Below are 17,302 nucleotides of genomic sequence, written 5' to 3'. Positions count from 1 at the left end.
GAAGCACCTTCTCAAGCATACCACATGCAATCGATGAGTTTGACACAATCGCTGCGAACATTTAGGGGTAAAACTTATCTCTGCTCGGACGAAGTGAGCTTCGCATCTAGTTCGCTCTTTACAATGTTCGAAAAAGTTCACATTAACCTTAGAAGCACACATCGTCGAACACGAGGTAAGCTCTTGGCTCGTGGTTTTTGCGTTTTTGGAACATTTCCACAGAGTTTCGAAGCGATATTCGGTGAACACATATAAAGCGAATGCCTCGTTTATTTGAGAATCGCGAACATCGAAGTTTTATATCGCTTCAAGCATCAGCATCATGAGGCCACCGCGAACATGTTCGCTACGTGACTATCTGTATTAAAATCATAAACTGTAAATCTTATTTTGAGTATAAATAAAATGGCTTATTTTAAGATTATAATTTAGGATTTAGGGATTAGGTGCGTCGCATACCTTACCAATTTATGAGCTACGAGTTTGAATGAGCGTAGTGGTAGTGAAATTCAAATTCTTTTTTTTTCGGAGTACAATTATGTTTACTAGCTACTTTGATTGCAAACTCGTCTTTTCTTCTTCAATCGGAGTATATTTTCCCTGCCAAGGAGTTTAGGTGAAGATGTATAAAGTATGTTTAAGGGGGTAAGGGTTTCAGCGTGAAAAAATATTTTTTGGTGAAATGACTCTTTTGGATGAAATGATACATTATAATGTACAAAAGTTTTGATCAATTCGCTTCGCCCAAATTTCTAAAAAAATCGCAAATAGTGTTTTTTAACGCTAAAACCATTACCCTCTCTTAATAATCTCCCTATCTAAAACAAATTCTTCCTAAAAAGAACAATTTTCGGATGTAATCTCACTGCTGACGCCCGAGTTCAGTTAGACGGCGAACTTCAGTTATTTGCATCCACTGAGGGGTAGTTAGGCGTAGTCCGTTGGCCTTTGTTTTCAACTTGTTGCGGTTTCTAACGTTCTTGCGCAACATTCCTAAATCGGCTAGTCATATTCACTCAGTAATATGCGATGATTTGTGTGTTAAACGTTATTTTTAATTTTACCAAATGAATTTATTAACAAATACCTACATACTTGAATCCATTATTATTGTCATTAATTGAATTATAATTTCTTGGCATCTGTACCAAACCAAGAGGAAAGCTTCCAAATGATTTTTATAATAATGTTTTATAAGTTTATTGGGTGATTACCTAATCAAAAGAGACAAAATATTTATTTTCAATTATTTTCGACAGAATCTGTTCACTTAATAAATGAAGTGTCAAACTTATTACATGTTCCACTTTTATGAAATTTATTTCCTGACTCCTGTACATGTGTTTTGTGATAAATAATGAGAAGGATATTCCAACTTGTTTGTATTGTATTTGTTAACTAATTACTGATGGAGAAACGCAAAGAACTTACAAACAATGTTCTAGTGATTTTTTTTGGTTAGAAATCCAAAAACAATTCTGAAAAGGACAAAATTTGGTTTATCTTATCCATGACGTAATCTTCCCTTATTTGACTTTTACTAATAAAAAATAAAAGAAAGAAATCTTTAGGGCCCCCTGTATTTTTTTTTTGAATCAGTTATAGCCGAAATGCGTTATAGCTTTATGTAAGGGAAATCTCGGAAAATGAGAAGCGAAATAAATAACTCCAAGTAGAATGAAAGTCGTTCTAAACTCGAACTTTTTCGAATACTGTCTTTCCATTATTATTCACTTTTTGTCGCATTCCATATTTTGATATATTATTTTGAAGACCCTTATTTAAGATCAATACAATAGTAATTCTTCAAAAGGGCTAATGAGACTTTTGTAAACAAACTGATTTCGCTCATTTTTCCGCTACAGAGTTGAATTTTATGAAAAATACACATGAATTAACATCTTTGCCCTTGGTAGAATCGATTTCAAATGTTTTCTGTGTTGAAATGATAACAAATTAACCCTTAAAGGCGCAAAGCGATTTTTTTCAAATTTTCTGAAAATTGTCTCACAGCTTTAATTCGTTCCTCTGATAATTTTAAGATGGTTTTCGCAATGTTGTTTTAAAACAACATTGCGCATTTAAGGGTTAAGAGAAATCAACAAAACAAAAGTTTGTACACAAATCTTATTAGCCCTATTCAAATGTTGATATGGAATAATAAAATCAATCAAGATCAATTTCGATTTTTTTTTAATTTTGCGGTGGTGTAATCCCTTAAGTGGTTGATTTAACGGCTTCTTTCAAAATTTATCGAACCTACTCCCATTTGTTCATTCGTTAGAGTAGTTTATGTAAAAGAGAGTGTACTAAATTAATAGGAACACTTAAATTTAGGAAGTTATGACCCTCGCTCCACAATGCAGTTTGCGACAGAATTGCTCAACTGAAAATTATTAAATGAAATGAATGAAAACAAACATTAGACTATAGCATTTTGTACGCATGCACTTCAGAGGTTCAAGGGTTACAATTTCTGTTCTAGTTCTCGGATCGCCGACACATTTTTTTCGATTTTTTGGCCCAGTTCTCAAGGGAAATCCAGTTTTTAACTTTTTGCATACATATTGCATTGAATGAAGAACTTAGATACTGTATTAGTAATAATTCGATTGTCCGTTCATTTTAAAAGGCTATTTTCTATAACTTTACAACTGATTTAATTTCACTTTCAAAATTTCTCGAAATATCATGTTCTAAAAGTTCTCAACCGATATAATATTCGAAAACAGTTATAAAAATGTCTCATCACATTGGTAGATGGATTCAAAGCGTTCAAAGCGAAAAAACATGCGCCCTTCTAAAACATACTTCTGAATCAAAATGGTTTTACTGTTAGTCGAAAACAAGATTTACAAAATGACCAGAACTGCCAAATATGAATCGGGAATGGTCGAGTTTATTGACATTCCCTATTTATTTCTAGGATTCATCATACACATCATGACGTTATTCATTTAACTGATAATCGATTTTTTCCTTTGAATGGATATCGATATCTTTATCCTCAAGAAACTGACATCCTCAAGAAACTGACATAGGAACATGACTAAGATAAGCGAGCCACTCAATACTTTGTGTACAACTTCATTTTCTAGCCCTAATTTATTTCATTTGAAAATTTATCCCCGCCCTGTCACGAAACCTTGATTTTATCCCTACTGGTAATATATCAGTAGGGTATCTTAAATAAACTTGTAACGTCACTTTTCAGTTAACCCCAGCATCCATAAGCTACACATTGTCACAATTATTTTTCACCTATTCCATTCTTAATACAAGGCCTCTGTCTAGAATATACTTTTTTTGCATAACTAGTAGGTAGGTATTTGAATAAAGAAAACTAATATCGTCCGGCGAACATGTTAGCGATGGCCCTCGCGATGCTAAATTGATATAATCCTTCGGTGTTCGCGATTCTGAAATACTTCGAGGTAATCTTTTTTCTGTGTTCGCGAACATCGCTTCGAAGCTCCGTGTAACTGTTTCATAAATATCGATCACACGAACCAAGAGCTTAGCTGGTGTTCGTCGAAAACTACGCAAAAGCTTTTACATATCTTTCCGAACATCAATGAAATGAACAAGAAGCTTCATTTGTCCTCGCCGAAGAGCATGCAAAAGTATCGCCCAAATGTCCGCAATTACGATGGTAAGCGATTGTGATGCGAAGCTTGTGAATACGAACCAGTAACGCAAAGCTTCGCGCCGCTTTGAAAGTATTCGAACATAGGTTCGGTTCGAATATTTCCTGCCCTGCTGGCAAGCCATTGTGTATAAGTGCAAAGTGTACTAAGAATGTAATGGACACTTCCACAATTATGTTGAACATAAAAAGCTTCCGTGCCATAGTTTAGACAAATGAGAAAGGCACAATTGCACCGCTAGGTGGATTAAAACAGGTTTTTCAATTTTATATAACCGTGGCTGCTCGGAAAATTTTCGTGATCAATGTTTGGTGTTTAGACCATTTGGGTATAAAGTATCCTTCAAGTTTTCGATTTGGATTATTTTCTTTTACAAAATTTTAGAACTCGACCAATAATTTCTTCGCTTGTATATAGTTGTCATTTCGTGTATAATAATAATGTAATATATACATTTGAAAGCTTTTAATGAATATAAAAAACGATAAAATTCTCGTGTTCATGATTGAGAAAGGCACAATTGTACCGCTAGGTGGATCAAAACAATTTTTTTTCATCTTATTCCGTTTCACATATGATTGAAAATCCTTGAAACATTTTTGAAGTCGTAAATTGAAAATCCAAACTTTAAAAGTAAGCTTCCATTTTTGGCGCGGTTCCGGTTTTGGCAATTGAAAAAAAATTGTTGCCAAAAACGGAATCCTACTGTATTTAAGATAGCTTTAATATATTCCATAAAAGCTGTTGTTTTTCTGTTGTACATCGTATTGTATTCCTAGTTTTAAGATAGCTGTAAAAAATTTCCGCTATGATCAAGCATTAAAAATTGTTTCAAAATTTTATTTTCTTAGTATTGAGGTACTGAATGAAATCGTCAAGCAAACGCAAATGTGCCTATTAAATAAACGAACTAATAAATCAGCACGATATGTTCTATATGGTGCTTTTGTAGGGTGTTCACTAGACTGGTTCAATTTTTGACTTTTAGCTCCAACAGGCTCTACTGATTCCTTTTATGGCCCTTAGTAATTGTGGAAATTTTGGTACCGATCATAGCAACCCTGTTTGAATCGCTCCATCGTTATACAAGTGTAAACTAGAGTCTGTGGCATTATAGAGTCCCGTACAGAGGAATGCGCAACACTGCCTAAAATAATGCCCTCTTCTTTGTTCCAGGCACCCACAGTTTTGCTGTAACTTTGAGTGACTTCAACCGAGTTACACAGTGGAATGAATTGAAAACCTACTGTTTCGTGGCTCATAGCACTTTATTCATAATGCTATTCAATGTAATTTATTTTACATTGTTACAAAAAAGTATAATAAACTGAATACAGTGTCTTGTTTAGGCGATTGAAATATTTCGCCATGATACTATTTTTCTCAACACTAATACTTTTCTTGCATGTTCTCCGAAAGAAGAATGTTTGTTTACTTTGCACGACAGGTAGCCATCTGACTGTCCGATAGGTAGATTGGGCTTCACCCTGTGCGGGCCTTTATAACATAAACAACGCCTTTGGTGTAAACTAGACTTGCCACCCACCGCAAAACTTCTTTAGTGAATAACTTTTGTCAGCAAATGTTCACAAACTTATAATGTTCCACGAATGTGTTCAGTAGAAGAATACCTTTAGAAATATATAGTGTTCTCATGAATTGATTGATAAGGTGATTTTTTAAGAATTTCAATTTTATCCGATTTTCCATACTAATTTCCATATAAACTTTGAAATTTTTGGAGGGTCCGTTGACACAACCGATCGGTACCGAAATTTGCACAATTACTAAAGGCCATAAAAGGAATCAGTAGAGCCTGGTGGAGCTAAAAGTCAAAAATTGAACCAGTCTAGTGTTCACCTCTGCCAGATTGAGCTGCATCAGAACATTTAGAAATTGCCCACTTTCAGAATAGCTGGTCTCACGGGTCAATATCAACACAATTCGCCCGCAGTGGGGCTTTCTTCTGCTGTGTTTTATTCACACTCTTCACTATTTCACCCAGTAGCCACTGGATAATGAACAAAAACATAGATCAATCGTTGCTTGCTTCACCGATGTGTTTTACTTGTACTCTATGTCAGGCAAGAAGGTAGTCATTATTGTTACGAAAATATTTGGTATTGTCTAAGGCGTTTATTGTTTGTTCTAGACACAAATCTCAATCAGTTTTAGGAATTTTATGCCATTCTTTTATCTGTCATGTTAAAAATTTAAACGAAGCGAAAACTCTCTACTTTATCAACAGCTCTACATTGAATTTCTTTTAAATGTCTCAATTATATTAGACTAAATATCGCCTAGAATTGCCTTTAATCTATCCCGATTATCAAGCGTGAGCCCCAGATAATGCAGCAAGACATTTTTAATATAAAAAAAAATAATTTTAATTGTTAAGGAAGTTCAACAGAAAACTCAACATCGATCATAAATAAAATAAAAAAGAAAGTTTATATGATGATAACTGTTATAAAAAGTTATTTTGAAAGTTTTTTTATTATTGTAACCTGAAAACGATAGATAAAAAAAGAAGAAGATAATAAAATTTGAAATGAACAACAAATTGCCCTAGAGCCCCTACTTTCTGTGTTCAGACAAAGATCACAAAGACTCTGTTCGATTACTAAGATTTCTTTATATTAGAAACACTGAAAAATACGCATGGTTTGCAGCATACAGCAAAACAGTTATTTAAAATTGATGATAAAATGACCTCAAAGTCTCGATTTTCGTATTTTTCAAGAAACATAAATATCTTCATTCAAATACTAAAGTTGTTTCTTTTAAAAAAAGATACAAATAGTCATTATCCGAATCCAAGTTCAAAAGTTAGAACACAATATTTTTACTCACATTCTCCCATACTGCCAATGCCAAAAACTTCAAGCGAAGTGGGCGAGGGTATAAAGCTGTCCAAATGATGTGTAATTTGGCATCTGAGCTTACTTTGACATTTGTCAAAATATAAATGGGGGGGGGGTGAGAATCAAAAAAATGATAGGACCTAATACGAACAAAGAACTTCAATCAAGCATGCTCTAGTACAGTGGTTTTCAACCGGGGGTGAATTCACCTCCAGGGGTAAATTAGACTATTGTAGGGGGTGAACTATATGGAATAAGTTTAACGTTGATCCTAACATTCCCGTCGGTTATTTGTCTTTATATATTGTTGCTCACTGAGAGTGTTCAGGAACAAATTTTTAATTGGCAAACTATGGTTTTGATCCAATTTAAAAACATTTTTTTTTCAGACAGGGTAATGATGGTGAGAAATTTTCCGAAAGGGGTATATTATGGGGATCAACATTCAGAAAGGGGTAAGTGGAACGAAAGAAGTTGAAAACCGCAGCTCTAGTAAGTCTCCGTGTCAAATAAACGTTTCAAACAATTAGAAATAACAACAGAACGAAAGAAAGGCTTGCAAAAACAGGGCACATTTTCTCTATTGATCTTACTTCAGTAATTTGACACATGAACCATTATAGTCTGTACTGGTTTCAAAGCAAGCATTCGTGGAACGATGTTGTAGATTTATGTAAGTAGGTATGTTATTATACTGCTTAAAATGGTTGGCGGATGGATAAGCGAAGAATGGAAAACCGCCGGGATTCGCTTACCTGCGACAAGTATCGTTCCGGTACTGTTGTGATGCGGCAACGGGTAGGGTATCGAGGTATTTCTCGGCGAAACTAGTGGTATGACATTGCTCGGGTGGTTCAATGTGCTGCTGGCTGGGGGTATGCACTGTGCCGCGGCGAGTATCATGTGACTCTGGAAGGGGACGAAAAGAACATAGTTTAGGTAGATGGAAAATACTGAAGGCCTGTGATTTTCAAATAAATCAAATCGTTCGAATGGACCTAATAATAGTCATTGTAAAAAAGTGGGCACAAGCAGGTTTAACAGCAGCCCGGTGATTGATTTTCGGAGCCTGAATTATACCTTGCCGTTTGTGGTATTACTATTGCAGCTGGTACTGTTGGCAGCGTTCAGGTGTGACAGAATGTTGATCCCGTTTGCGCCAACTGTCGTTGCAGCGAGACCTCCGGTTCCAGTACCGGTGGTAGGGGTGGCTGTGGTGGTGGCCGTCGTTCCGTGACCACCTAACGTTTGGGGGTTTGTATTTGGCGTTGTGGCTGGTGTAACTACAGGACTGCTGACGGCAACGGCACCATTCGGTCCCCCCGTTGTCGTTGTTTGACCACCGGTGTGAAGCCGACTTCTTAGTGTGACCAGTTCGGTGCTCAGGCTCTTCAATTTCTGCTGTAGGTGAACTGCTTCATTCGAGGAGGATGCATCTGGGAACGAGAGAAAAGAAAGAGGATTATTTATTGGGTGCTCTTGCAAATCTTTCAAATATCTTAGACACCTAATGAGCTTGAAAAGACTTGTATTAATGAAATTAATTCCAATGGGTTCAGTTGCTATCGATCTACATCGCCAAATTTCAAAATACTTTTAATGTAGACTTATAAAAGAAAACATTTTCCTAGGTTTAATTAGAGCCCTGTGATTAGATTTCAATTAATGATTTATCTAAAATCTTTCTAAATATGAATGAAAGCCAAATCTGCCCTTTCCGTTTTTTTTGGTTACTGCTAGTATCCCGGTTTTCAAAAGAAAATAAATGAAACCAACAGAATACACACGCAAATAATTGCCAGGTGCCGTGGCAACCAAACCGGCAATTACCTCCCAACGTGAATGATGTTCGCAACTGACGTTGATCTTTAATCTTATTATATCATTAAAATTCTCCAATAACACCATCGGCGATGAGCGGAATGCCAAAAGCCCGGAATATATCCAGACTGGGCCCTACTTTCCAAACTTCGCATTATAGAGCAGGAGAGAGCTCAACTGTCAAATAGTCCGGCCTTGCGTAGCTGTAGACATCGCCGAGGATGACAGGGGCCGGCAGCAGCAGGTCTGTCCGGTCGGATTGGGTCTCCAATGACATATTTTCCGTTCGATGAAAACAAAAAGCGAAAAACAGATAAACAACAAGCGGCACATTTTGGGGCTATTCCCAGCAGCAGACAGCGATCCGAAGGCCAAAGCAAACCATTTCCCGTTATAATAATCACTTCGTCATCTCTGTTTGCTTCTTCTTCGGGGCTGAACCCCGTCATCAAACTGCGAGTGACTGAGTAGCAAAATTACGAAATAATTGTGAGCGTAAGAAATGAGCGTTGTTTTGGTTTTCGTTTTTTTCGGTAAACTCGAACCAGTTGAGTTTTTGCACCGTTTCTCGACAAAATTACTCTACTAAACAGATATCACCGCGTGATTGCAGTGTACGGTACATGAAGAAAAAGTTCACCAAGACGGGCGATAGTGACTGTGGTGGAATGAATGGAAATGTTACTCTTCGTTGGAGATCCGATCCTAACTGGACAGCTTCTAGAAGCTTGCGTGTGAAAAGTAAAACTGGGAAGCCAGAATGTATATAATTGTAGTTGACATCAAAATTATAGGTGTTACGGATGTATTAATTTTGAATAACGTAAATAATTATTTTGCACATGATAAAATCGAATGAGTATAATCATTTCAGTCATAATGTGAGATGACAGTGACAGGCGGCAGGGTGCTTAAGAAGTTGATTTATCGTTTTTCTCATCGCTAAAAATCTCATTTGAAAGTGAAGTAAACTAAATCTAGAGATTAAGTAACAGTAGATCGAATGCATATTTTATGCGATTTTCTTCACAAATAATTGGCAAGTCAAAAGAAATTATGACAATTCTATGTAATTTTATGTTGTAGTGTAGGATGGAATATAAAATTCGACTGTTACGATAAAAGGATTTTCCGATCAAGTAATGCAGCATAATCGACGTATGTTTATTAGGATTAAAGGGTGTCCTACATCAGCTGTAGCTGTAGCTGTTGCATGACATATAAACGGTGTAAAAATAACCCATTGGGTATTTTCTCTTGAAAATTTGGGTACAAGTAGTTCATAGTGTATTGATTACACTGCATTTTCGCAATGTCAGTTTTTCAGTTTCTCGAAAATTGGAAAAAAAAATCGTCACCCAAAAAGCAATATCGTGTATTGATTTTGCACAAGCACCTGGACATCGGAAAACAACTTGGAATCGTGCAGTCAAAGGTGAGTCGTGTGATTAAACGTTACTACCAAACTCTGAGCCAGGCTTGTTATTTGTTCACACAATGTGCACAAAGAGCGAAATACACCGATGAAAAAAGAGCACCACAAAACCACTGCGATGTGCAGATCACTCGCACAAATCCAAACTTGAAAACGAAAATGAGAAAGACCTGCGCACTAAGAGATGCACGATTTCGCACGAAGAGTCACCTTGAAGAGCCACTTTTTTGTGCCTCCCCTCACTCCCCCGAACACTAAGGAAGGCGAATCAAACTACAATTCAGATAGAGTTTGATCGGAAATACATTTTTAATATGTTTTTTGGTTGACTTTCCTGCTTCTGTGCACGTGGGACCAAGATGCACACTAGACTGCCTAGAAAAATAATGATTTTTTGAAAACTCAATCGGCCCACTCCTGAGTCGATTCCTAGTCCCACCAGGAGTACTTGCGTCAAATTTGAAGCAAATCGGACAAGTCTAGCTACTGGACCAATGTACCTGAAATTTGCATAGGATTTTTCGACAATTTTCATGGAGAAAACCCACTAACTCGCATTTTCGTCGCTAGGTGGCACTGTATTCATCATATTATCACTGCAAGTGAAAATAAGAAAGATAATTTAAATTGTCTACAATTTTGTCGAAGACTGCTAGTAAATCCGGCTTTGTTGAACAAAGTTATTAAACTTTTAACGAAATGATGTCTGAGTCAGTTTTGCATGGGGCCTAGCAGCTCTTGGTTTTTTTTAAATTCGTTTATTTGACACGGCTCATAGCGGTAGCTTAACGGAGCCGTGGATCTTTTATGTGTTTACAATATGTAAAAAATAAAAATAAAAACAAATATTATTGTTTGTCCGTTGGAGCTCGTGCGCGCAACTTTTTATTGCGAGCAGAGACTTTCTTTCGCGGCTCGCCTACTGCGTCATGGAGACCGTTTAATTCTCTCCTGTCCTCCACATCAAGGTCATCATCGTTAAAAGTCCCTTGGTGCTCGCGACCAGATGTTCTTTCCTGCTTCTTGCACTTACGGGTGTAAATCCGTCGTCATTCTTATTGTCTTCATCACCGATGCTACTTACAGTTGTTTCAGGGGTGCTGGATGCTGCTTTGGCAATTGTCAATATGGACTGAACAGCTGCCACAAATTTGGCAACCATTTGTGGTTCAGGTATTGGTATTGAAAATTCTTTTTTGGGTTGGTTTGCCGTGGATGCGTTCGCAATCGGTAGAGATGCATTCTCCTCTTTATCTTCCGCGCAAGGTTGTCCGTGGTGCGCTGTCTGATTACAATACTTGCACGTAGGAGTTTGCCCCTCATGGGTGCATAACGTAGTTTGATTAATAGTAGCTTCGTGGGTTTTGAGTTTTATAGTCAAGTGGGAGGGGATAGGTCTTTGGATCCGCATCCTCACCACAAGAACACCGTTAGGTGTACCCGGGAAGAAATTTCTCCACGTATCACGTGTAACGGATTCTACTTCACCGTATTGCGACATGTATTTTGCGATTATATCAGGAGGGGTACGTGGTGATAGGTCATGTAATTTTACATCTACAGTCTTTCTCTATATAAACGGGAATCTTAATTCCAACTTTATCACTTTCAGCCTCGTGCTTCAAGTTGTTCTGCAAAACGAAACGTTCGGCTTGTGCTAACGTGTTGAATGATATGAGCACTACATTGCGAAGATGATGATACTGTAGATACATAACCTCCTTGAGCTTTAGCTGCATCTTCCACTTCACGAAAACTCAATCTTATTGAACAGAATTTAAAGTCAACGACCGCTGTGTTGGGTCGGAGCAGAGATTTTTCGTCAACTTTACTCATGATGGCAAGAATAAATTAAAAGTTTCCTTTGTTCTCGAGACAATGCACACTAGATCGAGAGGTTGCTAGTTGTTGTTCACTTGGTTCGATTGTACGTCTGACTTGGGCAGAAGTAGAAAGTAAACTGCAGCAGCGCTTGGTTGTGTATCAGTGCGCGAATTCCACGAACTATACATTTTTGTGAAATAATGGTTAGATTTAGCTGAATAGTATGTTCAGAAGAATTATAGTACATGATACGAGTTATGTTTTGGTTAGAAAATTTTAGTTCCACATGTGACCCCGTAGAGGGCGTTAACACTAACTTTTTATGGAAGAGAGATAGAATACTAATATGTTAGGAAGAATTACTGAAAATCGCCTGCTCTATAACTTTGTAGAAGACACCTAATTTCTATCTCTACCCGTTGAAAAGTTAGTGTTAGCGCACTCTATGCGGTAACAGGTGAAACTTAAATTTTCAAACCAAAATATTACTCATATTATTTGCTATAATTCTTCTGAACATGCTATTGAGCTAAACCTCACCACTATTTCACAAAAAATGTTAAGTTCGTGGTATTCGAGTATTGATACGCAACCATACACTGCTAGGCCCCATTCAAAACTGACTCAGACATCACTTCACTAAAAGGATAATAACTTATTTTAACAAGGGCGGATTGAATAGCAGTCTTCGACAATGTTGTAGAGAATTAAATTATCTTTCTTATTTTCACTTATAGTGATAATACGATGTATACAGTGCCACGTAGCGGCAAAAATGCGAGCTAGTGGGTTTTCTCCATATAAATTGTCGAAAGATCCCATACAAACTTCAGGCACGTTGGTTCGGTAGCTAGACTTGTCCGATTTACTTCAAATTTGAAGCAAGTACTCCTGGTGCGACTAGGAATCGACTCAAGGGTGGGCCGATAGGGGTCATTTTTTTTCTTGTCTAATGCACACTAAAGAGCCTCTTTATTTCTGCTGTTTTATGTATGCAGCCATGCGAGCAACAAACATCGGTGTGAAGAGGTTTTATTGTAAAAGAGAAGAGCGGTGGTTCGCATGAAAAGTGCAAAGAGCGTTCGCTGTTCTTCTCTATTCGCTCTGAGGTGTATTCCATCCCTGCTCTGAGCATCGAACGGAAGAACAAATGCGGTCAGAATGGATGTTCTATTAGTGACCAGGATCACAAGCGTGTAGTAAAAGCGTTTAAGCGGAATCTCAATGCTTCGGTCAGGTATGTGGTTAAAAGGTTAAATCTGTTCAGATTTTTCGTTCAGGGAGCCAAGGACCGGAAGGCATTGCATACGCGTACAAAGTGCAGAAGGCTCCTAATCGTGACGTCAAGGCACGGGCCCGGAAACTGTACACCCAGATGTTGACAAAGCCTCACCATGGATGATGATACTTATGCAAAGATGAACTTCTGGTAGCTTCCGTGCTACTGTTCATCACCACCCAGCACAAGTTTGATGTTACGGAGGAAGTAAGGAAGCAGAAGTAGTACCATTCGTGACTACCGGGACTGTATACCGGGAGACTCATCTCGAAGAGTGTCAATCGAAGCGTCTGCTTCTTCTGTTGAAACTACTCGAGGGCCCTTCTGGCCGGATTTAGCTTCGTACAACTATTCAAATATTGTCCTAGAATTGTATGAAGCCACTTTCGTACCCAAGGACATAGGTCCCCCTACGCACCGAAACTAAGGCCGATTGAAAAATTCTGAGTAATTATGAAGCAAACACTACGGAAGTATCCCAAGGTGATCAAATCTGAGAAAGACATGAAGAAGTGGGTTTTCGTACAGAAGACGCTGCAGCCAGATGTTGTACAGAACCTTATGAGTGGAGTTAAGCGTAAGGTGCGATATTGATGTTGAATGAAATAAATATGCCAAAACTTACTAATAGGTTATATTTTATTGTCTGAAAGTTATAAAAGGATCGGTTCACTAAGTAATTTTCTGAACCGTTTGTTCGTGATGAAATTTGATGTGGGATACCTTTTATATAAAAATTCAACGTTTGTGCTGCATTATTTGAATTGCATTGTAAATAATCTGTTTTAATCCACCTAGTGGTGCAATTGCGCCTTTTTCATTTATTCAAACTATGATTCACTCCACAATTCTATTGAACTGGGTTTGTTCAATAGAATTGTGGAAATGTCTATTACATTCTTATTTCACTTAGCACGTATCCCACGACTACCACGAAAGTAGACGCAGACTCACTTTAAACAAAAAAGTATAGGTGAGACTGGGGCTAGTTTGTGGTGTTTTCAGTTTCCATTTTTTACAGCTTTGACGTAGATAGATCTTGCAAAATAGAATATCTGGCTATTGCCAACATCCCTGAATTTTATCAAAGTATTTGTTGCATTGTCTTTGTTTTTATAGACAAAAATGTATAACGCGGAAAACCCGCCATTATATTTCAGTCTCAATACCCCGACGTTTTACTTTGACGCGTATTCCTATTCAAAAGCATATTTGTGAAATTATTGGCCGAAGTAAATATCCCCTGCATTGACGAGATATACAAAGTTTTACTTTGGAGTGAATTCCAAAAATAAAAATATTTGATGATTACCCTGTAAATAGTAGCGCCAACTTGTCCCGCGTGCGTCACCGCCAACTTACTTCAACCGCATATTTTACAAAAAGCTATTTAAATATTTAAAAAATAGCTTTAATTTATATCTACACGGATACTGAAAGTTTTTTTTACGCACTATCGAAAAATAAAATCAATGGAGAAATCGTTTAAAATTTAAAAAAAATACTTGGTATGCTCGAAAACACAGTATCGCCCACAACTTCTACAACACAAAATGTTTTTTAACAAAAACACATTGGATAAGGGTTTCACATAACTTGAGGTACGTAATGAGAGGAAGCGCTGTCTGTCTAATAGAAACAAAGACAAAGGGATTCCGCCAACTTACCCCAACTGCCAACTAGCCCCGGGCTCCCCTAATATTTAAATAACTTAATCAATATGAGTTCAACGTTATCTTCATGTGATTATATTTTGAAATGTTGGTGGAATGAGTTTGGAAGTGGAGCCGGTGGGGGTTTAGTAGAGTGGGAGTGGAGCATGCGCCAGAAATCCGTTATCCTATTTCGGTATACGGGGTGGATGAAGGATGTGAGGGTGGTCCAAAGGGAGAGGAGCGATGAAGGAGCGAGGTGTTAGGGCAAGGGGAGGAGGGGGGGGGGTGCTGAGTGGCAACACAATACTCAACCGCTAATGTTGCCTTTCATTTGAGACTTGGTTTGAGAACATCGGTTCAGTCATCACCGAAGAACCGATGTGACTTAAATTGTGGAATATGCCTGGAATCCGGGACTTCCAGAATCGTCGATAGTGGACAATATATCCAAAGAATGTTTGATTGGCAATCAGTGATCTGGACGTGTGAATCAAAGTAATTTGGTGGCCATTTGAATAGTGTTTAGCCTCTGCGGTGATACGATTGTACCAATTTATATGGAAAATTCCAGTGTAACCTTACTAACCAACCTGTATCTCCGGAACCAAGAGTCAAAACGGAATGAAATTCAGCAGTAGTCAATGGCATTACTATATCTTTCATTTGAAATCAAGTTTGTAAAAATCGGTGGAGAATTCGCTGGGTAATAGGTGTGATATTAGCTTAGGAACTTGGCGAGTTCCCCGGAGGCATCATGAACCGTCATAGGTGGCCAATGTGGTCAAAGCTGCTTTGATTGATCATTAGTGATCCAGACCCGCAAACTAGAGTAATGTTGAACCTATTTTAATATGTTTTACGTCATATGGACATCATGGTTGCACCAGTTTATATGGGAATTTGCATACACACAGACATTTGCCGATCTCGACGAACTGAATCGAATGGTATATGACACTCGGCCCTCCGGGCCTCCGTTAATAAGTCGATTTTTTCAGTGATTGCATATATGCTTCAATTTGTTGTCAGACTCTGCTCGGGTAGCCTTTCTTTATATGAGAAAGGCAAAAAGTTTATTTTTGAATTCTGAAAGTATACTCCCTTCATATTGTAGCAAATGTTAAAGTAAGCTTAGATGCCAAATTTCACATGATTTGGACAATTTTAGACCCCGCCCACTTCGCTTGAAGTTTTTGACATTGGTACTATGGGACAATATGGTGGAAAAATATTTTAAATGCCATAACTTTTGAAGTGGCACTCGGAAAATTACATACCCATACCTCAATATTTCAATAAAAATATTTCCATTTTTTCGAAATTACGGGAAAGGGGAGACGCGGTAGTATTGACCCAAAATTCCCTAGTTTTAATATTTTTTCAGCTCTGTGCTGCAACTCATACATATTTTGCAGTTTTCCAATTGTGAAAAAAATCTCAGAAATCGAATGGAAACTTTGTGACCTTTGTTCGAATACGAGAAGTTTGTGTTATTGACCCTTTCATATTAAATTTGATTATATTTTCGTGCGTATTTCTCTATTATTATTCAATCAATTTTTATAAAATATAGATTATTAAGCGTGAAAATATCTCAGAAACAAAATAAAATAGATTTGTTACCGGTAAAATTCAGAGAAATTTAATTTAGAAACCACATTTTCCAGAAATGAAATTGTGATCATTAAGCGTATTTTTCACAAGAAAATGGCAAATTAAATAATAAGCTATCGTTAAATGGATTTGATATGTGCAATTTAATAATAAAATTGTGGAATCGAGACTGAATACAAAAACCTGTTTCAATCCACCTTGTGGTGCAATTATGCCTTTCTTATTTGTCCAAACTATGATTCCATGGCTGGTTATGTTCAATATAATGGTGGAAATCTATATTACATATTCAGTACGATTTGCATATACATACAATGGTCAATGGATCGACAGCCACGAACTTGAGATGCTATGTGTCGACGCTTAGAGCCAAATTTTCCATTGGTTTTTAATAAATGTGGTTATTGCGTATCACGTAATATGTTTATTTCAAAGTCGAAATTTCAAACCAAATAGGAAATTTTATTCTAGATTCGCCCAATCCTGAAACAAAAATATATATTCAATTAGCTTGATCAGCATTAACTCAATATCGTCTTTCGGTAAACTTATTTTATCATACGGGAGTGTGTGCGAAGGGAATGAATAACCCACAATCAAGCAAGCCCCTTTAAAAGTAAAAAAATAGCCGGCATTAGGTTGACGATTTTCAGAGTGATTGCATAACCTTTCTATATGAGAAAGGCAAAAATGTGCCCAAAGTCCAAAAAAATCAATATTCGTCAAAAAAAATTTGTTTTGAGGTTACATCAAATCTCAACGTGTCATGCATTTTAAAGTAATTTGGCATCAAAAATGCAAATCCGATTTTAAAATTTTCCCTTACTCCCCCCATCCATAAATGACGTAGCATTATATGGGGGAGGGGGGAGTTTTGTATTTTGTAAATATGTGTGAGGACAGGGGGGTCATGCCATGCTACGTAGCTTTTTTTAAAGGAAAATAACTAACATCGTTTTTTATTTTTGATAAAAAAAATTACGGGACAAAGGGGGGGGGAGTTACCGTCAAGCTACGTAATTACCAGGGGGAATTTAGAGATTTGTGACGAAATGCTACGATGGAAAGGGTTGTTAAAAATTACTCAAAAAATGCTACGCCATTTATGGCTGGTCCCTTTGAGCATTTTTCAGTTCAGTTTATATGAGAATTTGCTGTGTGGC

The 17,302-nt window shown here is 37.3% G+C and overlaps 1 protein-coding gene across 2 annotated transcripts in view; it reads right to left on the bottom strand.

The window, feature by feature from the left end:
• Window positions 1-17,302, bottom strand: part of LOC131682486 (myosin-I heavy chain) — a 285,951-nt gene that overhangs the window by 42,901 nt on the left and 225,748 nt on the right. For both annotated transcript variants that reach the window (XM_058963986.1, XM_058963987.1), the window contains 2 exons: window positions 7,592-7,947; window positions 7,267-7,420 (listed from right to left, as the gene is read on the bottom strand). In XM_058963986.1, coding sequence (XP_058819969.1) covers window positions 7,267-7,420; window positions 7,592-7,947 — 510 coding nt within the window. The remainder of the gene's footprint in view (window positions 1-7,266; window positions 7,421-7,591; window positions 7,948-17,302) is intronic.

This window comes from Topomyia yanbarensis, chromosome 2, assembly GCF_030247195.1.
Source record: "Topomyia yanbarensis strain Yona2022 chromosome 2, ASM3024719v1, whole genome shotgun sequence".
NCBI lineage: Eukaryota > Metazoa > Arthropoda > Insecta > Diptera > Culicidae > Topomyia > Topomyia yanbarensis.
This window is presented reverse-complemented; position numbering and strand designations above follow the sequence as displayed.